This window comes from Panthera pardus, unplaced genomic scaffold (assembly GCF_024362965.1).
Source record: "Panthera pardus isolate Hobbes unplaced genomic scaffold, ASM2436296v1 HiC_scaffold_11, whole genome shotgun sequence".
NCBI lineage: Eukaryota > Metazoa > Chordata > Mammalia > Carnivora > Felidae > Panthera > Panthera pardus.
The window spans coordinates 102,844,369-102,869,046 of NW_026526666.1; the positions used below are offsets into that span (position 1 = coordinate 102,844,369).

Sequence of the window (24,678 nt, forward strand, 5' to 3'; positions counted from 1 at the left end):
CAAAGTAAAGTTTTGTTTTCGTCCCGTCTAATGTGCCAGTCTTCCTTTGTATTGCTTCTGAGTTTTCCCGAGTCCTGGATACGAGGGCGTCCTCCCCGCCAGCTCGTAGAGAGAAGCACACGTTTTCTTGGAGGGTTTGTAGGTTTCATATTTCACATGAGATTTCTGGTTTATTTGCAGGTTATTCTATTGTGTGATGGGAGATAGGGATCCAATGTTATCTTTTTTCAAATGTCTCTCCTTTTGACCCAGTGCTGTTTATTAAAAAGGACATCTTTTTTTTTTTTTTCAGGGACTTGAGGGCCACCCCTATCACGTACCAACATTTTTTTATCAAGTGGGTTTATTTCTGGATTTTATATTTTGCTCCATTGGACCAGAGGTTGGCAAACTGATCTCTGTTAAGGACCAGATAGTAAATATTTTAGACTTTCTGGGTTACATATGTTCCCTCTGGAATCTTCTTTTTTTTTTTTTTTTTTTTTTTTTTTAACAACTCTTTAAAAAGATGAAAGCCATTCTTAGCTCCCAGCTAGATCGGCCTGTGGGCTGTGGTTTGTGAGACTCTGCATTAGATTATCTGACCAGGAAAGGCAGGCATGCTATTTGGTCAGAGGTGCTACTTGGCTGTGCTTTGCATTTATAGCAGCCCTGCCCCTCCCCGTCCCCCACCTCTCTGTACATTCTGGCTGGGCTGGTTTTCCAAATGAACTTGTTAGGCCCTTTTTAGGGGTTCTGGGGAATCCATAGGTTAACATGAAGAGAATGGCCCTCGTGGGGCAGGAGCAGACTTGCCAGGCACAGGGACATTTCCTCACTTGCTCATTTCTATTTACCCGTCTTTCCAAAGACTCAGAAGTGTCCCTCATGGTCGGTTTTGCTGTTTATTTGTTTTCAAACCAACGAAATCTTGCCTTTATCTTTATTACTTTTTTGGGGGGGGGCGGGTGTTCTTTACTGTTGTTTTTCTAATTTGAGTTATTTAACTCATTTATTTTAATTCTGTCTTTATGGATGCAGAGTATTCAAGGCTATGAATTTTCCTTTGGTTGCTGCATTATGTTTTGGTGATTCAGATAAGTAGAATTTTCATTCTTTTCTAGAAAATCTATTTCAATTTTGTTTCCCCTTTGACATTGAATCATTTAAAAGTAAGTTGTAAATTTGTTTTTAAAAGTTGTTTCCAATTTCTGGTTTGTTGCATTGTGATCAGAGAATATTATTTGTAATATTTTTACCTTATGGAGCATAGTTAGGTTTTCTTTGTGGCCTAACACATAATTAACTTTTATTAACATCCCAAATACATTCGAAAGATGTATTCTGTTGTTGGGGAGCAGTGTCGTACGTATATGCACACGCTCCACCTCAGGGATTAGCTGGTCTGGTCTTTCATATCCTTATTTATTGTGGGCTTGACCTGACTTGAAAACAAAGTGATTAGTTGTTCTCTACTATTATTATGTTTTTATCTGTTTCTCCTTGCGTCTCTAGATTTTTGCATTGTCATTTGGTGCCTAGATATTCCTAGCTGCCGTGTGTTCATTGGTGATTGTAGACTGTAGTCTTAGAACGTGCCTGTCATCTGTGGGAGTTGTGGATGCCTTCACGGAGCAGGGGTGTCTGTGAGTCAGGAAGGAGGGGCAGAGGCTGAGGACCGTCCAGCCAGAGGAAGAGACTCCTCCAGACTTGGACACAGGGGTGTGGCTGGACTGAGGCTCAGGAAGGACCCCGGGGGTGGGGGTGGGGGGCTGGGGCTCCGTGTTTGTGAGGGCGGAGAGGGAGGTAAGCTTGGGAGCCTGAGCGGACCCTGGGGAGGTGCCACTGCCCCTGGGGTCTGTCTTGGTTGAGTAGATGGTCAGCAGCATCGCAGACTTCTGAGGGTGGTGGAGATGGCACAGGGCTCCCTTTGTGGATGCTGTGCAGTGATGGATGGACCACAGGGAGCGGAGGCCTCAGGGGAGGCCGCCGAGGAGCCGGTCGTTTGAGCCGGACAGAGTGAAGGGACCCAAGCCTGCGGGGCGCGGGGGGACTGGGCGGCTCCCGCGTGAGAGCCCTGAGGCTGGGCCCAGACCAGGAGGGCCCCCACAGCCCCACAGGCCTCCCCCAGGTGCTCAGCACACCATCAGCTCTGGGCTCAGTGTGTTGTCCTGAGACCGTGAGCTCCATCAGGCTGGGCCCCGTTCGTCCTCTTCTCCCGTGTGATCCCCACGCGGTGTTTGGTGCGTGGTGGGGGGTCCCAGTTATTATGTTGCATCAAGAAGACCGGGCAGCTGATAGGAGGTAGTGATGGGGAGGGGGAAGGAGCCAGCCTCGCAGGCTGGGAAGGAGCCAGGGTGGGAAGGAGCGTCGAGGGTCCAGTGGGGACATTGGCGAGCAAGTAGAACCCGGGTGGAGAGTCTGGGCCTGGGGGACCCTGGGGTGGAGCATGGAGCCCCCAGGGCCAGGTGTCTATGGGTGTCGTTTGGGAAGTTGGCCCACAGGGTTCAGATCTATTCTGCCTCTTTGAGTCGGAAGCCGGACCGGCGTGGAAGCCGGTGCCCGAGCTGTTCCTTCTCCGCAGCGCAGGTGCACCTGGCAGGTGGAGCTGTGGCATCGGTGCCTTGAGCTGGGGCTGGGCTGGTCACAGGTCTTTGTTCCAGTGTCCACCATGCCTCTGAGGAGCCACCCATTATGGAGGGGTGTCCAGAGAGCACCGGATGTCTCAGCTGGCTGGTGGCACTGGGGCCGGGGCGGTGGGTGTCCTTGGCCTCCATTCAGCCTGTGACTTCGTCTGGTCACTGGAGATGTGATGCTCGGGACTGGCCTGCACGGTGTCACGGCCGGCCCTCCCTGAGCCTTTGTCCTGGCTCCTAACTGCTCCCCTGCTCCAGGAGGTGCCCCTGTGACCTCCCTCGCTGTGGCCGGTGCCAGGCCGTTGGCAGCTGGTCCCGGCTCTGTATCCCTTGGGCCCGTGCGAGGCCCTCCGCCCCCAACCGCTCTCAGCCCCCAGTGCTGTGTCCTGTCCCGACCGGCTTCCCTCCTTCCACAGGGAGCACTGTCCAGGTCCTGAGAGCGGATGGGGCGTTACTGTGTGGGCCCCCCCTGGGGTGGGGTGAGGACCCTGGAACCTGTTCCCCCTGCTGAGTAAACACGTGGCCCTTCCTCCCGAGACTTAGTACTGGGCTCACCAGGGGCTCCGTGAGCGTGTTCCCCGGCGCTGCAGCTCGCTGTCTCTGCCGATGTAGAACGGATGGCGCTGCCGCTTCGAGAGGCTGCAGGCCTGGGCTGCCGTCTGCTCCCTTGTCAGTAATAAGCCTGGCGGCCGGGACAGCCCCGAGGAGGCCCCGTGCTGGGGCGGAGGCTGGGCCTCGCGAGCCCCGTGTGCTCAGCTCGACCTCAGCGCAAGCTCCCACGGCCGTCTGCCGGCCCCTCTCTGACAGCAGACGCAGACTGCGATGCTCCTTAAACTCTGCACACGGAATCACGGCCTCCCCCGGCAGCCCCACCGGGACGCCTGTCCCCGTTCGGGAGGGACTGTTCCACGAGGGTTCGGTGAAAACCCTAAATCGTGTTTTGGGAGGAGTTCATTGTATGTATTGGGAAGAAACGCAGACTTCTGGACACGACTCTTTGTTTTGTGAATTTGGATATCTTAAGACGTTTTTGATTAATGTGTTTATTAAACTGTAGTTACGACGGAAGCAGAAATTAGTGATCGTGACCAGAGCAGAAATCTCTTCAAAGTGTGAAGATGATAGATGGCTCTAATTACCTGTGGACTCATTTGGGGCCTCTTTGCACAGGCTCTCCTGGCTTTCAGCTCAAGTTCCTGGCGGAGCCTGGATTCCTGAGGCCCGGAGAGCAGAGTCGGTTCAGCCACTACCTGGCCGCGCAGACCCTCCAGGTGGACGTCTGGGATGGAGACTCTCTGCTCCTCGTTGGATCTGCAGCCGTCCCGATGAAGGTGGCTGTGCTCTGCTGGCCGAGCCCGGCCCGGGTGGGGTGGCCCTTCTGGGAGGCTCCGCCCGCTCGGTGGTCATCATCCGGTGCGGGACCGGGGTCTGACTTCTTTGTTCACGAATCCTGTCCCGCCCCAAGGAGAAGGTTTTCACGGGGTCTCAGCTGTGCAATACCAGGTTCTATTTTCTCAGCCATCGGTCCGCTCCCCCCAAAACTGACCCCTGGTGAGGTCACCTCCCGCCCCCTCGACGTGAGGATGCGCCTTCCCCGGGGGCAGCGGCCGGGCCTGCGGGAGTCCCCCCTTCAGCCCGGAGGTAGGAGCTGGGGCACCAAGTGGAGTGTGCCAAGATCACCTGGTGCCTGCTCTCGGTTACTCAAGTCGTGCTTTCCTCACTGTAATGGAACCTGATTCTGTCTCTAAGCTTTCCCTCCTCCTCGTATACTAAGACCTGTGTCCGTGGGTGAATTTAAGGCTCTTCCCCAGAGTTGCCCCCAGAGGGTCAGCGTAGTTGCACTGTGCTCTTGGGCCAGGGACTGAGGACACGACGTCCCAGCGGTGGCACGGAGGTGTGAGAGGACACGGCTCCACAGCTGCAGCCCCCCCCACCACCCCCCAGCTCTGAGAGTCACCCACTAGCTGACCTCCTTCCAGATTCAGCCTCGGGGGCCCTCGGTTCCCCCCCCCCCCACCCCCCGCTGTGAGCCCTGCCCCTGCAGCAGCCCCGTCACTCCTTGCTGCTGGGTGGCCCTCACTGCGACGAGCTCACGGCTGCCATCCCGTGGTGCCCCTGGCTATGCGCGTGACTCCCCTGACGCCACGCTCCCCTCCTCCTCCTAAGGGCTGACGGGGCTGCGTCCCCCCTCCGCCCGCCTCGGTGTCCATCTCTGCCCCCAGGGGAACAGGGTCGCCTGCAGCGCACACTCGCAGGTGTCAGCTCATGTTCTCGGTCCTCACTCGGTCCTCACTCCGGTCCCTTGGGCCTTCCTGGGTCATTGTCCGGTGCGGCCCCAAGGGATCATTGTGGCCACTGTGTGTTTCCCACACTGGCTGGTGATGTCCTGGAGGGTGGGCTTGGGACGGTTACCCCATCTCCAGCACAGCCATGACCCACAGTAGGCATGGAGCTGTGTGGCTGAGAATGAGCAAACGGAGGGAGCGATGGGGGAAGGGGGGAGGAGGGAGGAGGAATGAGGATGGGAGGAGGGATGAGGAAGTAGGGGGAGGAGGGAAGAGGGGTGAGGGGATGGATGGGGGAGGAAGGGAGTGGGAGGAGGGGAGGAGGAAGACGGAGTGAGGGAGGAGGGATGAGGAAGTAGGGGGAGGAGGGAAGAGGGGTGAGGGGATGGATGGGGGAGGAAGGGAGTGGGAGGAGGGGAGGAGGAGGAGGGAGTGAGGGAGGAGGGAAGAGGGGTGGGGGAATGGATGGAGGGAGGAGGGAGTGAAGGAAGGGAGGAGGGAATGGGAGGAGGGGAGGAGGAAGACGGAGTGAGGGAGGAGGGAAGAGGGGTGGGGGAATGGATGGAGGGAGGAGGAAGTGGAGGCAGGGAGGAGGGAATGGGAGGAGGGGAGGAGGAAGACGGAGTGAGGGAGGAGGGAAGAGGGGTGGGGGAATGGATGGAGGGAGGAGGGAGTGGAGGAAGGGAGGAAGGAATGGGAGGAGGGGAGGAGGAGGGAGTGAGGGAGGAGGGAAGGGGGTGGGGGAATGGATGGAGTGGAGAGGGAGTGGAGGAAGGGAGAAGGGAATGGGAAGAGGGGAGGAGGAGGGAGTGAGGGAAGAGGGAAGAGGGGTGGGGGAATGGATGGAGGGAGGAGGGAGTGAAGGAAGGGAGGAGGGAATGGGAGGAGGGGAGGAGGAAGACGGAGTGAGGGAGGAGGGAAGAGGGGTGGGGGAATGGATGGAGGGAGGAGGAAGTGGAGGCAGGGAGGAGGGAATGGGAGGAGGGGAGGAGGAGGGAGTGAGGGAGGGGGGAAGGGGGTGGGGGAATGGATGGAGTGGAGAGGGAGTGGAGGAGGGGAGAAGGGAATGGGAAGAGGGGAGTGGGCGGAGGGGAGGAGGAAGACGGAGTGAGGGGGGAGGGAAGAAGGGTGGAGAATGGATGGAGAGAGGAGGGGTGAGGGAGTGGGGGAAGAGGGAGAATGGAGTGGGGGGAGGACGGAGCAGGGGGTAGAGGGATAAGGGAAGGGAGGAGGGATGAGGAGTTGGGGGAGGAGGGAGGAAAGGAGGAGGCTTGAGGGAAGGAGGGAGTAGGGGAGGAGGGAGGAAGGAGCGGAGGGAGGAGGGATGAGGAATGGAGGGAGGAGGGAATGGTGAGAGGAGAGATGAATGCAGGGAAGAGGGAGGGGTGAGGGAATGGGGAAGGAAGAAGGAGGGAGTGGACGAATGTGGGGAGGAATACTCATGGCAGTACTGGGGCCGCGCTGGAGGGGCAGAGAGGAGCCCCTGTGGCTTTGGGGCCCACTGTGGCTCCTACCTCATCCCCAGCTGAGCCCTGTGTCCCTGGGTGCCGTCACCTGGAGAGGAAGTGATTTTCTCTTGTCCTCTAGGAATAGCCTCTTAAACAAACACTGTCGTGATTATTGACTCTTACTTGGGTAAATTCAAGTTAAAATTTACTTTTTAAAAATAAAGTCTTTAAAAGTTGTGGCCGAGAGGACAGAATCCCCTGGATTCCGAGATGCTGAGCTAGTTAGGAGCCGGGCCTGCGGGAGGGGTGCTCTGTAAGGCGTGGGCGTGGCTGCCCTCACCTGCTGCTGGCGTCGGGCGGGGACTGTCCCTTCGAGCCAGCGAGCGAGCGACAGTGCAGGCAGCATCTTCAGTTCCTGAGAATACGACCATGTAGTTAGGGTGATGGTGACAGTGGCTCCCGTGCTTCACTGACTGTGTCCCCAGCCCGGCCCTGAGCTCACGCTGTGTTATCCTCATGTCCGGCTGAGAAACCGAGGCCCCAGGCCACACCGACGAGAGCAGCGCCAGGCTTTTCGCGCAGTTCTGACTCGGAACTCGTGCTCCTTGCCCTTACGCTCGGCTGTCCACAGATGAGAACTTGCCAGAAGCGTGCTTCTGAGTCAGAGGTGCGCATGTGCGAAAGCCTCAGCCTGCAGAGCCAGCCGGGCGTGTCGCCCGGGAGCCTGGTGGGGCCGCTCCTCCTGGATGAGGACGAGGGCGCCTGCTCGTCCCATACACCCACCTTTAAGGGTGTTAGCTTAAAGACTGTCTTTCCAATCTCAGAGTGAGAAGTGATAGCTCTTGTTTTTTGTTTTGTTTTGTTTTGGGTTTTTGGCACTTCTGCTTCCTGGTGTGGCAGGGTGTGGTTCCTGCAACGGAGATCGGTTGGCCGTTCTCCAGGGGGGTCCTGGCTGTGAACGTGTGTGTGGTTATGTGGGGCTCTGTGGACCCGCGCTGCTAAACAGGCAGGGTCTGAAGCACCTGGAAGCCGCCAGACCCACTAAGGAGGGGTCATTTTGGACACCTCTGCTCCCAGAGCCGGTCACGCCTGGTGCCGTAGACGCAGAAGAATTCCAAAAGCCGGGACCTTCGTCTGGTCCCACGCGCCTGTTTGTGTGTGAGAAGCACTAGTTGAGAGGGCAGGTGACTTTACCACGGCCTCCGAGGCCCAGCTGGGCCTGGGGGTGGCTGTGGTCCCACCATCCCCCTGAGGGCCTCACTGGTGCTTGGGCTCAGGCAGAGCACCGAGGGGTGAGCTGGGTTGGCAGAGGGAACCGGGTCAGGAAGGTCCTGGTGCTGGCTCTCACCAGCCCGGTCCTGGTGTGGACCCTCACGGTCGGGCCTCAGCCACCCCGTGACCCTGCTCCCATCCGCCACCTGTCTTCCAGCCACGCTGAAGTGCGATGTTCCCAGCCCCGCGTGTGTGTGGGGGTCTGTACTCTGCGTTCTGGGCCTGCTGTGCCTCCAGCCTTCCCTGCCTGGTTTACACCTCCTTCCTGAAGCTCTCACCGGGGACGGGGTCCGCTCTGTGTCCCCAGCCTTGTTCCGTTGCTCATTTTCCATCGTTCTTCCCACAGAAGGGGGGGCTCCAGGAGGGTGGCTGCCGGGCCTGTTTGTGAATCCGTGGCGTTTACTTGGTGAACCGGGTGCACTTTATTAAAGAATTTGCGGGAAAACCCGAGAGGACTTAGGTTTTCAGCAGGTGAGCTCTGCCTTGGCCGCCCTCTGACTGCCGCTTTCTCTGCAGCATCTCCTTCGCCAGGGGCGGCCGGCCGTGCAGGTCTCGCACGAGCTCGAGGTCGTGGCGACCGAATATGAACAGGACGTGGTGGTGAGTGGGGACGTGACCAGGCTTGGCAGCATCCAGCCCATCGGCGTCTACGCGGTGGTGAAGGGCTGGCTACACCTGACCCTGGCCAACATAGGTAAGAGGCCCCGTAGCTTTGCCTGGCCTTGTGCCGTCTCTCGGGTGGACGCTCATTTTCCCAGCTGGTGCATGAGCTCCCTCGTGGCCATATCGTGGACATCACGTAATCAGTAGGAATTCAGAAAATCTCTCATGTCTGACCACTGAGTCTGCCCTCAACCCCTGGGCATTTGTCCTTGACTACTCACTGAGCATCTGACCATGAGCCTCTGTCCTTGACTGTGCGTATCTGTCCTTGACCACTGAGCACCTGTCCTTGACTATGAGCATCTGTCCTTGACCATGAGCCTCTGTCCTTGACCGTGAGTATCTGTCCTTGACCACTGAGCACCTGTCCTTGACCATGAGCATCTGTCCTTGACGACTGACCATCTATCCTTGACCACTGGACATCTGTCCCTGACCACTGGATATCTGTCTCTGACCACTGGACATCTGTCCCTGACCACTGGACATCTGTCCCTGACCATGAGCATCTGTCCTTGACCACTGGGCATCTACCCTTGACCATGATCATCTGTTCCTGACCACTGGACTTCTGTCCTTGACCACTGGGCACCTGTCCCTGACCACTGGACACCTGACCTTGACCACTGGGAATATGTCCTTGATTACTGGGCATCTGTCCTTGACCCCTGAGCCTGTCCTCGACCACTAGGTCTGCTCATGACCCCTGAGCCTGTCCTGGCACCAGTTGTTTGGTGTTCCTGATTTCTTTTTTTTAAACCTATTTTTTTAAACGTTTATTTATTTTTAAGAGAGAGTTCATGCGCACATATGTGAGCGGGGGAGGGGCAGAGAGAGGGGGACAGAGGTTCCAAAGTGGGCTCTGTGCTGACAGCAGAGAGCCTGACACGGGGCTCAGACTCCTGAACCGTGAGATCATGACCTGAGCTGAAGTCAGACGCTCAACCGACTGAGCCCCCCCAGGCGCCCCTGGTGTTCCCGATTTCTGATCATCTCAGCCTTGCCCACGTTTTGTTTCTTGGTGCTGTCTATGGGGCATCTCTGTCACAGAGATGAAATGCCTGGTTTCAGGAGACATTTTCATCTAGAGCATCAGCCCGTAGAATTACCTCATCACAAGAGAGGCAAGAAGTGTTCCTCGACCTCCATGCAGCTTGGGGATGAAGGAACAGAGAAACACACTTCTTTAGAGCCTAGCGCCCTGTCCTTCCTTCTGACGGTGTCCCGAGGGTTGCTCCCCAGAGACCCTGAGCACAGCCCGGATGCTCCTCCGTCCTCGTGTGGGTAGCAGGGCACTGGGCTGTGCTGGGCGGGGCTACGGTGGTCCCGCCTGGACGTTCGGGAGGCTCCACCGAGGCCCTGATGGACAGGACCTTGGGCCGGGCACGCCTACCTGTGCCCCCCGCAGGGAAGAGGGCCGGAGTGAGGCCTGTGGGGCCAGAGGGCAAGCCCACGCAGTCTTCCTTGAGGGGCCTGTGGAAGGATTGGGGTTTTTTGGGGTGAAATGGCAAGCAGGATGGAAGCAAGCCATTTGAGGTTTCTGGAGCCGTGTCTATCTAGATGAGACTCAAACCGCTCTCGTTTTATTGGGGAATTTTCCATTCCTCAAAGCCCAGCCCGACTTTAAAGCCTGGAGCCCCATGGGCCCCATCCGGCCGTGCGGGCGGTGCAGAGGCGGGCGGGCTGGGGCAGCCGCAGCAGGAGGAGGGCACAGCTCATTAAGTCAGGTTGGAGGTTTCTGCCTGCTTGTTTACAAATGTAGGATCCGAGGCAGCCTTGAAAACAGACAATATGGAAACAGCAAAACTCAATTAGGTTCTGGAGAAATAAATGAGCCTCATGTGAGAAGCAGACATCATTCAGAAGCTCACACGAGCGAGGGAGCTGCGAGAGGCACTCTGGTTCGGAGATTGCGTTGGTTATTTTTATATTTATTCACCAGCCCACAAATGTGCAGTGACTCCGGGTTTTAAATCTTATCTTCAGAAGAAAGATTAGCTCCATTATATGTTATCTTAAATTGTCATTTCCATACTTTGCCTGCAAGAGAGCGATAGCGCCTGAGGGGAGAGAGCTGGAGACGCTGCTGAGAGGCCGGGGCGAGGACGCAGAGGGGGGCTGACAAAGGACAGATGCCGAGCAGCACACTTGTGTCCATGCGGCCGCGCTGTGGTTGCCTGTGTAAATTTTGCATTTTTCGGATAAAAAAAAGAAGTGTCGTAGCTTTTGTTTCTTTGTAAAACCGATTGTTCTGCGCCGAGCTGCAGGCACAGGCCTGCAGATCGGATGAGGGCCGTGTGAGCCTCCGGGGGACGGGAGCGGGGTCATTGCCGGTGTCACAGTGCCCGCTTGGCCTCTCCCGGGTGGTGCTCCGTGGCTCTGCATTCCCAGCGCGTGGGGTGAAGCGCGAGGCCACGGGACAAGGGGCCCGTTCCGCGCCCAGGCCTTCCGTGAACCTTCCCCTGGTGGGGGTGGTGCTCCTGCTGGCGGCCTCTCGGCTCCGACGGGCTCCATGATGGTCTCTGCGGCCTCGTTTGCCGTGTCTCTCGGTGATCGTTGGTCATGTAGGAATCGCGAGAGCCATGCTGTCCCGTCCCAGCGATCCTGGCTGTGCGGTGTGGCTGTGGCTCATCGGGAAGCTCAGTTATCACTTGTGTCTGCAGCCCTTCCTGGGGGCGCCCCGGGAGAGTGAGGGGCTGCCCCGATCCCCGGCCCCGTGGGCGGATCCCCGGGTTGTCAGGGCCGAAGGAGGACCAGGTGGTGTGCGCTTTGACAGAGAGCCTGGACTTGGGGCCGGACAGCGGTGACATGCTCTGCGGCCGCCGCCTCGGGAGCCCTGCCCGCCTGGAGGCCGTTTCTGCTCCCACAGCAAACATGTGGGTTCGTAGCTTAACCCAGTCTCCCTGAAAGGAAAGAAAACCCGCAGCAGTTTGAGATCGCGGACTGTGCCCAGAGGAGGCCTGTGTCTTCGCTGCGTCCGGGCCTTGAGGAAGCACGTGTACGTTCAGCTTATCCGGTTTATTGTCCCGCTTCCGAATGAATCACCGATGTGAGCACAGATACCGTCAGAGGAAATGGTGGAGCTCAGGGAAGGCCCTTGTCTGTCCAGAGGTGATCACGTGGTCCTGCTGGTCCCGCCCGCACGCTCTGGTGACCCGTGGTCGCTCCTCCTGAGACGCAGGGCTCCAAGGACGCCGGCCACCCCCGCGAGGTGGCTGCACCAGACCCCGCCCTGCGTGTGCTCCCTGGGTTTCCGTGCGTTCCTCCCAGTGGAGCTGTCACCAGTCTGCGCGTTTCAGCAAGACTCCGGTGAAGGCCGCCTGGCCTGTGCTTCAGGGAGGGTCACAGACGGTTCCCAGCTTCCCTCAGGAGTGGCGTGAATCCACTGCCAGGTGACTGACAGAGCGGGTCCTCGGGGTGGGGTGGGGAGCTCGCGAGACCCTCTGGCCCCACGCCACCCTCCTCACCAGGAAGAAACCGCGCTGAGAGCCAGGAGCCCCAGCTGGCGGCAGAAACCGGGCACCTGTGGCTGGCTGGCACCAGGGCGTTGAGGGTCAGACTTGGGGCTTGTGCTCCTGGGAGCAGGAGCTTGGCCCTGCTTGGCCAGGCTGTGTGTCCCTGCCCATCTGTCCCCCTAGGGGCCCCGGGGCTTCTTGGGGACACTGCTGGTTCTGCCTCGTGGGGGTGTTCGACCAGCAGCGGCCATGGTGACCTGGCCTGGTGGTGAGAGATTCAGGAATGGGTGGAGAGCAAGCGGGGAGCCCGTCTTGCCTCGACTTCTGTTCCTCTTGGACTTGAGGGGACAAAGCAGCCCTGAGGCGTCAGCAGCCGATCCCAGCAAAGGGATGTTGACACCAGGTTCTGTTCTTGGGGACAAGCATCACGAGCCTGTGACACTGGGGTAAACAGACCCCCGGGAGATGAGAGGAGTGTTTGGCAGGAGACTCACAGCTTCTGTCACAGAGGGTGGGCGGTGGGTGGACCCCTGTGGGCAAGTTGTCAGCTTCCCAGCAGAGCAGAGACGGAGAACGTTTGGGGCTCCAGAAGCGCGTTCTCAGGACACAGGGCCGGCCCGGGTGGGATTGTCACCTTAGCGGCCGCCTTAGTGGCCGGACGAGTGAGGGGCCTGCTGCAGAGGAGGCAGTCCTGCCGTCCGGCGTGTCACGGTGACTTGGCGTGCACCCGGCAGGAGGCGCCTGGGCTCCGGGACTGGTCTCTCTGCCTGCTGTGGGCAGGTGGCTTGACCCCTCGCTCCCCAGGCCTGAAGTGAGGTGCTGTGTCAGAGGAGGCTCCGCACCTGCCCCAGACGGTGGTCTCCCTGACGGGGCGTGGGAGGCCGCGGACGCGTCACTCACGCCTGCCGGGGCTGCTTGTGGAGCTGTGAGCACCCGTGGGCAGTAGGGCGGGTGACCAGGAGCGGCTCCTGTCGCAGGAAGGCTGGGGGGAAGGTCAGTCTGGTTTGGGATGCTCAGAAGACGCTCAAGACGACCAAGGAATTTGCAAACGAGAAGGACGAAAGTCCCCAGAGGGGAGGACCCTGCTTACCGTTTATCGCCAGCCTCTAAACCACACCAAGTGAGTCACTCCTTGATTTGGCCAGAGCTGGTGATCTGTCATTTTTGAATCGAGCATTTTCCCCCACACCCAGATTGAGCCTTTGTCCTCGCTGGCCTCCTGAGAGTGGTCTGCTGTCACCCCCACATCTTTGGGGTCCCCGGCTATGCTTGCAGGGTCCAGCTGCTAATCCCCGGGGTCTGCAGGGGCGGCTGCAGCGGTGGCCCCATTGGTGGCCGGCAGAGACCACGTGACCTACCTTGAAGGACAGGCGTTTCCTCCCCAGCCTCAGCTCAGAACCTGTCGAGAGGGAGACCCTCTGTCAGGCAGCTGGAGATGAAAATGTCACTTTTGTCACCACTGCTGAGGACCTGCTCACACCGTGGTCACGGGCGTGCTCGTGTGCCCAGCGCCGGGCTCGCCCTTGAGAGCGGCAGCCTCTGGCAAAACAGAGGCAGAGGAGGGCATAGTGGAGCCGGGAAGCCACTCTGTCCTGTCCTCCCCTGGGCAGAGTGGAGGCGGGGAGGGGGTACTCCCAGAGAGATCGCCAGGACGCCCCACACCTGCAGGTGTTCCGCCCCGGCCAGTGGGATTCAGGGAAGCCAGCCGCACGAGTGTTTCATTGGAAATCTGACGTCATCAGCTGTACTCTGCCTCCTTGCGGTGGGAGTCGTGTCTGGGCACCGAGGCTCCGTCCTCCCTCCCGGGAGAAATGTTTCTGCAGGCAAACACTCCTTGTCCCCGGGCCTCGCAGACATCGGCCAATTAGCAGCCTGGGCAGCTGTGTGGTGCCCTATGCCTCTGGGCTCGTGCCCCATCCCTCTGAAGCTCATGCTTCTGTCTGAGGCTTCTTTATGGAAACAACTCCAGAAGATTCTAGCTTGTGGAGGCTCTTTGAACTTCAAGCGTGTTGTCAGAGTTTTGCGGACGTGCACAGAGGCCTTCCTTGAGCAGGGTGACATCGGAAAGGCTGGAGCCGGGGTGTGACAGCCGTCCCACATCACGGGGCTGCTGGGGACATCACGACGTGAGTCTGAGCAGGCGCCCTGAGTACCTGCAGCTCGAGCTCGCCGTGGGGAAGCGGACGCATCTCGACTACCAAGCAGATTCGGGACCCACCGTGCCATTTTGGGGTGTTAGCAGGCTGGGGGTGCAGACAGGCCCTTTGCAAACCAGAACTTCCTGCAGGGAATATTGATGTGTCTCATCAGACTCCTTTTCACTGTTAATACCTTATGCTGGGGTGTGTGTGTTTTTTTTTTTAATGAAATTTATTGTCAAATTGGTTTCCATACAACACCCAGTGCTCATCCCAGCAGGTGCCCTCCTCAATACCCATCACCCACTTTCCCCTCTCCCCCACCCCCCATCTACCCTTAGTTTGTTCTCAGTCCTCAAGAGTCTCTTATGGTTTGCCTCCCTCCCTCTCTAACTTTTCCCCCCCCTTCCCTCCCCCATGGTCTTCTGTGAAGTTTCTCAGGATCCACATAGGAGTGAAAACAGTGAAAACATATGATATCTGTCTTTCTCTGTATGACTTACTTCATTTAGGTCACGTGTGTGAGCAGAGAGTAAGGGATTCCAGCACGTTGCCACCCTCCAGGTCACGGGTCATCTCGAATGACAGAACCGGCCACTTCGAGGGAGGCAGCCTGCTCAGGCGTGGGGCGCCGAGACGTGAGTGGGGAGTGGGCGGGGGCAGCTGGGTCACTTGCACGTGAGATTGGTGTGGGGGTGGGGTGGAGTGAGGGCCGTGTGTGTGCGTGCATGCGTGCAGGTGCACGTGTGGGCCTGGGTGGGGCTTTGCCGTCCCTCTGGATCTGGGGCAGCGCCGTGGCCGTCGTGTCCAGCTCAGTGCCTGCCTGAGTGGGCCGGCAGGCCGCCCCAGCACCCAGCACGCTGGAGACCGCGCTCTGTGGAGGCTGTCTGTGCCGTTCTGTAGACAGATTCCAATCCGGCGAGCAGCATGTGTCTTTGGATAGCTGCCCATCTGCAGGGGAAGCGGAAACGAAGAAAAGGTCAGGATGCACAGAGACTGAGTTTTAAAAAGCAAATTTGAAAACCCCACATCGGGGAGAGGAATAAAGCATTACGGAGCCTGGGAGTAAGGCTGCACTTGCTGAGAATGTTGTTCACAGCAGGGAGCGTCCAGGGTTTTCCGTCCCCTTAGATAACCCGCAGACCTGGAAACAAAGTAGGTGTCGGTGGGACGAAAAGCGGGGTGCGCCCTCTGGGCAGTGTCCCCATGTTGTAGGCCACCGGGTGTGGATCCACAACTGCCCTGCGCTTCCCGTGTGGACAGTCCTCTGATGCTGTTGGCCTTGAACCCGTGCCCCAGGATGAAGCCCCCGCTCCTCGAGGCCTCCGGGACCCCACGAGCTCCCTGAAACTCCAGCCAAGACTTTGTGGGTGTTCGTACGCTCTCCTGGGAGAGGGGCCCCAGGGCTCCAGATGCTCAGAGGGGTCTGAGAGCTGTGATCCAGTCAGGCTGAGAGGCGTTCCAGGCTTCCTGCTTGTAGTGTTGAAGAAACCGAGGCAGAGGAGGTCTTGTGACGTGGCCCGTTGAGTGGGTAAGGGTGGTGAACTTGGGTGGGAATCCAGACTTCCCACTTAGGGGCCGGTATTTCTCCATCCCTGGCCGGTCCGAGAACAGGCTAGGAGTATTTGTGAAAGGCACGGCCTCGGGACCCAGCAGGTCAGGGACTCTGCCAGACAGCGCAGGCAGCTGTGACCGGTGAGGGTTTGTTGAGCGAATTGAGAGTCTCTGGAGTCATTGGTTCCCGACCCGGGGCCTGTTGGATCAAAGCCAGAGGACGGGGCGCTTCCTCGGACAGCCTGTCTTCCCCCACCGGGCAAGGCTCGGGAAGTGGGACGTTGTGCACAGTTTGAGGAAGTGCTTCTAGGCTCTGCAGTGCTGGAATCCCATTTCTGGTTTCTTCGGGACTGGGTGACGCAGTCTGACACGTGAGCCCGTGGATTAACCCCCAGCCTTGCTTGTCTCCTGCCCGTTTCCTCCCCTCGGGACTGTGGGCCTCAGGCCGCTCCAACCCTGCCCGGGTGGGGTCGCCCCCCGCACATGCCTGTACCGCAGATGTGAGAAACATTGTTTTGGGGTGGACGTTTTACTAGTCTAAACCAACTCATGGCATCTGAAAAGCAGCTAAACACCTTTAAAATGGACACTCACTTCCCGTGGGGTCTGCTGGTCCCAGGAGTCAGGGAGGGCCCAGTCCTAAGCTGGGTGCTCCTTCTCATCTGCCCACCTGCGCCAGCTGAGTGGTGGTCCGGGAACCTCGTGTGTCAGCCTGTGACCTGGTGTGAGCCACGTGCGGCTTTGTCACCTGAGGGAGTGCAGCGCCTTCAGGCTCCTGCTGGTGTCTGGCCTATTTCGGCTTCCATTTGTCTGCGAACATGGCTTTCGTGTACATCCGTGGTTTGCGCAGAGGCCCCCAAAGGAGTCGGTGCCCTGGGGGCCCGGCTGTCTAGAGGCAGCCAGGTGCAGAGTCAAGGGCATGAGCTCTAGAGGCCAGGTCTGGTCTGAGCCCCACCCACTCCTGGGCCGCCTGGGGCTTCAGTCCAAGTGGGCAACTCCTCAGAGCCCCTGATTCCTGATGGGAGCACACAGGTGGGTCTGAGGACCTGAGAGCGCAGAGTGGCGGATGTCCTGGGGGAGGGTGTTGGCAGCCCTTGAGAACCCAGGGAGCATCATCTTCTAGAACACTGATCTTTTTCTCCTCTGGAAAATCATCTAATAGTGTATTAATTTGTCGGTAAGGACCGAGATCAGTTCCTTCATTTGAAAGGCTAGTGACGGGAGGGAGGCAGGGAGGGACACTGTGGAGACCAGGTTGTAGGCTTACCGTCTTCATCGCTGGGCTCCCTCCCTGGGTGAGGTGGCTGGAGGCCCGTTGCCGGTCTGCTTAAAGAACGTGAACTCTACACTTTAACTTCTTGCTCCCTCTTGAACCTTCCAGCAGTAAAAAACGTGGTCCAGGCACAGAAGCTGGCTGATGTGGACTGTGAGTTGGCCGCCATGCTGTTTGTGCCCACACAGCGCAGGAGCAAAGGGCCCCAGGGCGCCGGCCGCGAGGGGGACGCCGTCCGCAGGCGCAAGCTGGAGCGGATGAGGTCCGTGCGCCTTCAGGAGTCCCGAGGAGAGCTCAGCTGCTGGGGGGCCAGCATGTTGGTGAGGGCTTCGTCCGTCCCCCGCTGCCCCCGGGGTGTCCCCGTGCAGGGTAGGGGGTGGGGGGCAAAGTCATCGTGAGCGGAAGCAGCCTTGTCCTTTGTCCCCTCTTCCCCCGCGTGGTTCTCTCCCTCCCTCCCAAATCCTACTTGTAGAATGTAGGGGAGATAGCACCTCTCGGCCATCAAGGGAGGTCTTCAAGCCAGAATTACCTGGAGAGCTTTGACAGAAGCCGATTCCTGGGCGGCACGCCTGCGAATCCTGTGTCCAGTCGGGCCGGGGGTCCCGGGAACCGGGGCTCTTCGGAAGCTCCGCGGGGGATCCTGAGGGTCCCCCAGGTTTGGGGTCAGAGCTGCGAACGGTTTCCGTGTCTTGGGCTGTGAGTGCAAATCAACTGGTCATCCCGACCAGAAAACTTCCCATTTTGGGCTAAAAATCTAAAGAAGAGCCTGGTGTAAAATCGTGCGGCCCCAAAATGACAGGAGGGTGGTTGTACCTGAAGGGTTCCTGGAATCAAGAAGCCGCAGGGATCTCGAGAAAGATGTTTGAGGGTCACCGTCTACATCAAGGCAGGCAGGTGTCTGGAGAGATGTGTCTTCTCCAGGGGCAAAGCCTGCTCGGCCCTTGGTGCTCCCAGAAGCTGGGGAAGAGGGCTCCCCGCCCTCAGGTGGGGGCTGTAGGGAGAGAGGCACAAACAGCTCAGCGAGCAAGATGTAGAGTGTGGTGGGAGAGGAGAGGCCCGGAGTGAGCTGGCGGGGCTGGGCTCTGGATGGGCCTCCTCCCCTACGGCAGCTGCTGAGGGGCCTGGTGGCTCCGAGGCCCCTTGGCTCTGTCGGTAGCCACCTGGTCTCTCCAGCAGCCCTGCCCCGGAGGGCGGTGGGCCTGGCGCACTGCGCGTGCTCAGTGAGGCAGCTGCCAGAGTCGGCGCTGGTGTCGTTGTTCTTCTTATATCGGGGGCGGGGGAAGTGTCTCCTCCTATTTGACACGTTCTGGTAGAGATTCAGCAGCTCGGAGCCCTCATTCCGAATACAGCAGTGAATTTGGAAGTAATTGGATTTCTAAGTATGAGGAAACGTTACACCAAATTCTCATGATCTTGAGAGTGACTTGGCTTGTCGGGTACGCGGCACTTTCCCTCGCATCTAGAACCGTCTCCGGGAGAGAGGGTAGGAGCTCAGGGCATCCACCGTCCTCCGGGCGAGGAGCGCTGGAAGTGGAGAGGCTGTCACGGCAGAGGCGCTGAGCCCCTGGCCTGGTCCTTGGTGCCTGACGGGTTCATGCCGCCTGGTGGTCTTGGGCCCCGGAGGCTGCACCTCGGGAGGCCGAGAACAGCCCTGGGTGTGGTGTTCTTCCCCGGCAGACTCGAGGGATGCTGATGGCCTGGGGGCTTCTTGGGCCAGTGGGAGAGCGTGGAGAGAGGCCAGATGCCCGTGTTCGCGTCCTGGCTGTTGCTTGGGACAGTCACTGCCTCCACCTGCGGGTGGCCCCCCTTCATCTGTGTCCGGTTCCCGGGGCAGTGGCCAGCCCTGCCTTCTGGTGTCGGTCAGCCTCAGCTGCTGTGTGCTGTGTGCGAGTCCCAGGCTGCGGAAAGACCTCGATCTGGGCACCTTCTCCACAAATGCCCCTTCTCCGCCCCCTGAGCCTGGGGAGGAGGGCTGGCAGGCTGTCTCCTTGTGTGTGTATGTGTGTGTGTGGGGGGGTCCTCTGAGGTGGCAGTGACAAAGCCCAGCACACGCAGGTCTGTGCAGCAGTGGGGTCCCCAGGGCCCCCCGCCTGGGCTCCAGACTGGCTGTTCCGTGTTTGAGCAGGTGCCCAGCACTCTGAGCCTGGTGTTGCCAGGCGGTCCTAGGTTGCTGCTGTCAGGCCCCTGGGACCCGCCCCCGCCTCTTCCCACTCCCGCAGCCCCCGGATCATCCCTCACGGTAGCCGTCTGGCAGCAGTACCCCCATTTCACGTGGCCATCCTGTGCCAAGTGCCACGGAGGACAGCTGCCCAACCAGAGCAGGGTAACGCGCTCGCCCTTGACCTGGTCACTGGGACATGCAGGGAGGGGCTCTGCTGCCTGTTGGGATCCGAGGGATCCGGTAAGTGTCCTCACCCTTTGCCTGCCTGGATCTTGAATTGAGAAGTCAGGAGTATGGCAGAGGGAGACCAAAGTGTCCCCTCTGGTACTGATGACTCTAGTGACCGTAAAGCAGATCCTGGAGACTTGGCACGGTGCTCGAGCCACGGAGTATGGAGCTAAGGCCAGACCCGAGCCGCCCGGGCAAGGCCATACGGCGGCACCTTCTCCCCGCCACCCCGCACCGCGGGCGAGGACCAGAGTGAGCACCTGATGCTGTGTCCAGGCAGGCGGGTCCCAAGAGGAAGAGGCAAGGGAGGGCAGGGCTGTGGCTGCCTGGCTCCTACTCCAGAACTTTCTATCAGAGAAGTTGCCCGTGTCAGTGGGGTGGAGGGAGGCCCGGGCCGCCTGGTAATAGCCGCCTCTGTGGTATGGATGGAAGGGCGCGGGACCGGCGAGGAGCCCTCCTCACAACCCGCAGGGTCATGCCGACTCCGCCTGTGGCCTTTCACCGTGTGGTCTGTGCTAAACCAGGCAGTGATGTCGTGGTGCCCTGCCCCGGCCTCTCCCCTCGAGCCTGCCGTGTGTTATCCACTGGGGGGCAGTTCAGATTTTGTCCCCACAACTTGGGAGTGGGTCAGAATAGTGCACTGCCTCAATTTGGTTGGAAAGCTGCTCTGTGTTCTGTTTCTCGGCCTAAATTTTGTCTGGCCGTGCTGCCCCGTACTCTGTGAAGAAGAGCTAATCATCGGTGTCCATGTAGGGAAGCCTCCAGTGTGGACACAACCCCCCTCCTGTTTCTAGATCCACAGGGAGAAATGGAAGGCTCCCCTTGCCAGGGGCGGGGGGCAAAGGATGTTGGAAAGTCAATATCCAAATAATTTACACCAAATTTTGTCCTTACCTCTTGAGGTGAAGTCCACAGCCATCCAAGCGGCCCTGCCCTCTGATGCCTGAGCCTCCCTGGTGTTCAGAGGTTCTCAGCACGGGGCCTCCCCAGTGTGGGGGTCCCCTTCTAGGTCTTAGATCTTGTGGGGCAGCCTCCACGGGCCTCACTCCTTAGTAAGTCACACAAAAGATGCAGGCTGGCCTCTGGCCTCTAGAACACCCCGTTTTGGCCAAGCCCAAGGAGTCAGGGCATCGAGGGAGGAGGTGGATGAGGGACCCGTGGCTGAGCCCCACTGAGGCAGCGTGCCCACTGTCTGGACTCTGGCCCAGCTCAGATCATTCGGGGCCCTGTTCGCAGAGTAGGCTCCTGCTGCTACGCTGGAGACCTGCGCAGCCAGCCTGTCCCGTCTTAGTTCTGAGGCCGTTCTTTCCTCTTTTGTTGACAACCTCTGCTTCTACTCAACTCCCCACTACGCCCAGACGCCAGCCTCGAGGCCCTGGGGGGAGTTGGCCTCATGGGCGGTTGTAGTCTCTTGGGAACACGCAGGGCAGACCCTGCCTCCCCGGGGGTTGACCTCGACAGGGCACCGAGGAGCCTGGAGTGCTGCGTAGACCCATTGTTCTCTGTCCTCTGGAGCTGGGGTGGGCCAGTCCCATCCAACCCAGGTGGCTGAGGAGGGGGGTGGTGGTGATTCCAGAAGAAATTTGGTATTTGGGGCGGGGGGGGGGGAGGTGGCCACATAGTCCTTGAGAGGGAGAGTGAGGCCAGGACTGTGGCCCGGTTGGGCACCCGTGTCCCCGCAGGCTCAGCAGAGCGTCCGCGCACAGCACGCACGCGACCTGCAGGTCATTGCTGCCTATCGGGAGCGCACGAAGGCAGAGAGCATCACCAGCGCGCTGAGCCTGGCCATCACCACAAAGCACACCGTGCACGTCACGCTGGGCACCGCCGAGTTCTTCGAGTTCGCCCTTCGGAACCCCCACAACACGCAGCACACGGTGACCATCGAGGTGGACAGCCCTGAGCTGAGGTGCGTGTGAGCGGCGGCCCCGACGGGGTCCTCCGTCCCCGGAGCCATCCCTGAGCGGGCGGGCAGGGGACTCGCCAGGAAGCACGTTTCTGCCTCAGCAGCGCGTCTCCCCCGCCTTCTAGCATCATCTCGGACAGTCGGGAGTGGAGGTTCTTCAAAGACGCGGCCAAGCTGCACACGCCGGTGGAAGAGGACATGTTCCATCTGCGGGGCGGCCTCGCCCCACAGCTCTTCCTGCGCCCCCGGGAGACCGCCCACATCCCCTTCAAATACCAGACCTTCTCCGTGGGGCAGGTGGGGAGGCCGCCCTTGCAGGGCCGGCCGGGCTGGACAGGCATGCGGGGGAATCGCGCCAGGCTGAGTAGTGGTGGCCCGTTTCTGCCGGTCCCTCCGTGCTGCAGGCCGATTAGCCTTCGGGTGTCACCCGCTCCACCGGCCCCTGCGCGTGCGTGTCCACGGCGGGCCTCGGGAAGGGCCGGCCCATCCCCTCTGAATGCTCTTATCCGCGTGGGCACAGAACCGCCCCCTTCCCTCAGAAGAGCGAACGGGTTGAAAGTTCCCAGCACTTTGTGTTCTCTAGTTAATGCTGTTTGCCCACGTCTTCTGTGGCGTGTGCGCTGCTGCGGGAAATGCGGGCGTGGGGGTTTCCAGTGAGGGACGTGAGTGCTACGTGTCCGTGTGATGGGGGGGTGTGAGGTGCGCGGTTCATCCGTTTTACTGACTTTTGAGGTCAGTTCTGTAGGACGGGGTCCTCACTTAAAGGGGCCTGAGGGACTCTCGGAGGCGCACAGATCCCGGTGCAGGCTCTTCGGGTGCACTTTTGGGACGAGAGGTCGTAGGGACAGTGAAGATCAGGCCTTTGGCTTCAGGCAGAGCGGGGTCGCGTGTCTGGTGGCCTGCACGCTCATGGCAGCTCCTGCTTCCTCTTTGGGGTAGCGAGGCTGGTTCGTGACAGCGGCCGCCTGGATGGTTATCGTGAGAGCAAAGGACACCGTGCACGGGGGCCCCAAGGGGACAGCTGTTTCTACAGTGCCTGTCAGCCTCCGACTCCCATCCCGTGACTCACTGGTGCCAATTGGTGTCTCACAGGCCCCTGCTGAGCCGAGCTCTGAGAAGGGCACGGACCCCGGATCGCCCCAGAAGTGCAGTGCAACGCCGACCAAGCACGCCAAGGTAAGGGGGCGGGAGGCCTCTGGTCCCCGACATTCGCAGGGTCTTGCGGTGAGAGCCAGGTGTCCTCTGAGCTGACCCGGTGAGGTGTTCACGATTTCTGTTGTTACTCGGCCGCTGGGTCCCGGCCTCGGCCCTTCCCTGCCCCTGCTGCCAGGGAGGGTGGTGGTGGGGCAGGGCCCCCAGAGGTGGACTTTCGTGTCCTGACGGGGTGGTGGCAGCTTCAGCCGATACCGGCACAGCCTCCGGGTGGGCGTCTGGGGTGGAAGCGTCTCCCTGGCTGCTTGGCACCTTGCAGCTCTTGGTTTGTGTGTGCCACCCCACGGCCCTGCAAGTGCAGTTGTCCCAGCATGCGGCCACCACACACGGGGGTCAGATGGGTCCCGTGACCCTTGTCCGCGGTGTTCCCGCGTCCCCTAGAGTCAGTGCAGGGGGAGGGGGTCAGACGGGCCCCGTGACCCTCGTCCGCGGCGTTCCCGCGTCCCCCAGAGTCAGTGCAGGGGGAGGGGGTCAGTCGGGCCCCGTGACCCTCGTCCGCGGCGTTCCCGCGTCCCCCAGAGTCAGTGCAGGGGGCGGGGGAGGGCTACTTCTGGGGATCCTCTTGCCGCCTCTAAGGGAAGCGTGTTTGCACACACAGCTGCCTGCCTTCAGAGTGTTCTCAGCGAGAGCTTGGGACGCTTGTTGTTAGGAGTTTCTGAAGCTTTTCTGGGGGAGACAAATGCCCGTTTGAAGTAGTTTGAAAGTAAAAACAGAAGCGACAAGGTTTTGCCCCATCGCTGCCGAGGACAGAGGATTCCAGTGAGTCCCAGATGAGGAGCCAGCTCCCAATGGCAGGCCTGTGTCCTCGTCTCACCGTGGTGGCAGCTGGTGCCCACGGCCCCATCACCAGTGCAAATGGCTGTATTTTACCTGGACGTGGAGGCACAGCTTTGCCTTGTTTAAGGAATACGTCAGAGCTTTATTAGGGCTGTCGATGAAATCCGAGAGGCTGATACCTTTTCCTTACGTGAATTTGGAGTTTGAAAGCAAACCCCAGAAATCTTAGGAGTTCACCCACGATTGCCTCAGTCTGTGTGCCTGACACGTGAGGACGGTGCCACTGTCCCTGCCGTGCCACCAACGGTCCACTCTGTGCTCGCCTGTCTCTGGTCTGTGTGAGTCCGGGCCCACTGATCCCGTGCCCTGCCTCTGCTGTCCACCTCAGACTCATTGCCCACGCTCATTTTCAGGGTGGAAAACGGGGAGATTCAACTTTTCTCCTTCTCCCTGTGCTTGTTTGCTGTGATTCTGCTGGAAATAAGCATTTCCCACCAGCAGTGTGGTTGCCCTGAAATGTCATCTTTTTTTTTTTTTAATTAAAAAAAAATGTTTATTTTTGACAGAGAGAGAGAGCGAGAGACGGAGAGACAGCATGAGTGGGTGAGGGGCAGAGAGAGAGGGAGATCCAGAATCTGAAGCAGGCTCCAAGCTCTGAGCGGTCAGCACAGAGCCCACACAGGGCTCGAACCCATGAACCGTGAGATCATGACCTGAGCCGAAGTCGGACGCCCAACCGACTGAGCCCCCCAGGCGCCCTGCGCCTCAAAGATACTTTACACCGGAAAGTCAGGGTACATGTTGGACTCTTTCATTTTATTTATCAGTTTTCAAAATAATGAATTGTGCCCTAGCAACCTCCAGAGATGGCCCAGTTTTTGGAGTCTCATTGTGAACGCAGGTTTATATTTGCTGCTTCTCGGCTGTGGCCGGCCTTGGACGCTGGACCTGCCCTCCCTCCGGCACCGCCCTCCCTTTCAAAGCACCGTTAACTAGGCTAACTCCTGATGTTACCAGGTCACTGGAAGGGTAAAACCAGAATTCGAAGCCTTCAAGGAGGTAGACATGGCAGAAAGCGGCTACTCGCCCCCACTTGTGCTAGGGAACAGAGGGAAGAAGCCAGAAATCCTAAGACTCGGGGGCTCAGCGTGGGTGGTGAGCCTGAGACTTGTCTCGAGGAGGGCGCCATCCTGCCGTTCAGGGTCTGCGGTATGGACAGTCGCACTCTGGATCCAAGCCCCGCTGTAGGGAGAGCTCCTGTTGGGTGAGGCTGACCGGAAGTTTCCCTTCTCCGGAGCCTGGCTGTCCTCTGTGCTTCCAGGAGCCGCCTGGGGAGCAGAGACCTGGTGTGGGGGGTGCCCAGCCGTGACAGTGGGGGGCAGAGACCTGGCGTGTAATGAGCACGGGCAGCTGGATCCATGCGTGGTGGTGTTTGGCTTGAAGTCGCAGCGTTGGGTGCAGTTCTGGCCAGAGGGTCCGGGCACAGATGATGGGCCCTTGGGAGCTGCTCTCGCAGCCGGGTGAGCACAAGTGAGACAGGGAAGGAGACCTTTCCGGTGAAGGTCCGAATAGGCACAACCACGCGCAGCTCTGCTCAGGGGCCGAAGGTGGGGGACCAGCAAAGAAAAGCCAGGATGGCGCCCCTGGAGTCTGGAAGGGTGGCTTCTTCGGGCGGGGCTGGCGGGGCACCC

General features: G+C 59.4%; 1 protein-coding gene across 6 annotated transcripts in view; it reads left to right on the plus strand.

The window, feature by feature from the left end:
- NPHP4 (nephrocystin 4) overlaps positions 1 to 24,678 on the plus strand; it is a 110,875-nt gene that overhangs the window by 80,410 nt on the left and 5,787 nt on the right. For 5 of the 6 annotated variants that reach the window (XM_019461202.2, XM_019461203.2, XM_019461201.2 and 2 more), the window contains 7 exons: positions 3,786 to 3,946; positions 8,137 to 8,314; positions 14,389 to 14,514; positions 16,812 to 17,023; positions 20,775 to 21,001; positions 21,124 to 21,295; positions 22,091 to 22,174. In XM_019461202.2, the coding sequence (XP_019316747.2) occupies positions 3,786 to 3,946; positions 8,137 to 8,314; positions 14,389 to 14,514; positions 16,812 to 17,023; positions 20,775 to 21,001; positions 21,124 to 21,295; positions 22,091 to 22,174 (1,160 nt within the window). The remainder of the gene's footprint in view (positions 1 to 3,785; positions 3,947 to 8,136; positions 8,315 to 14,388; positions 14,515 to 16,811; positions 17,024 to 20,774; positions 21,002 to 21,123; positions 21,296 to 22,090; positions 22,175 to 24,678) is intronic. The other variant, XM_019461206.2, reaches the window with a different exon arrangement.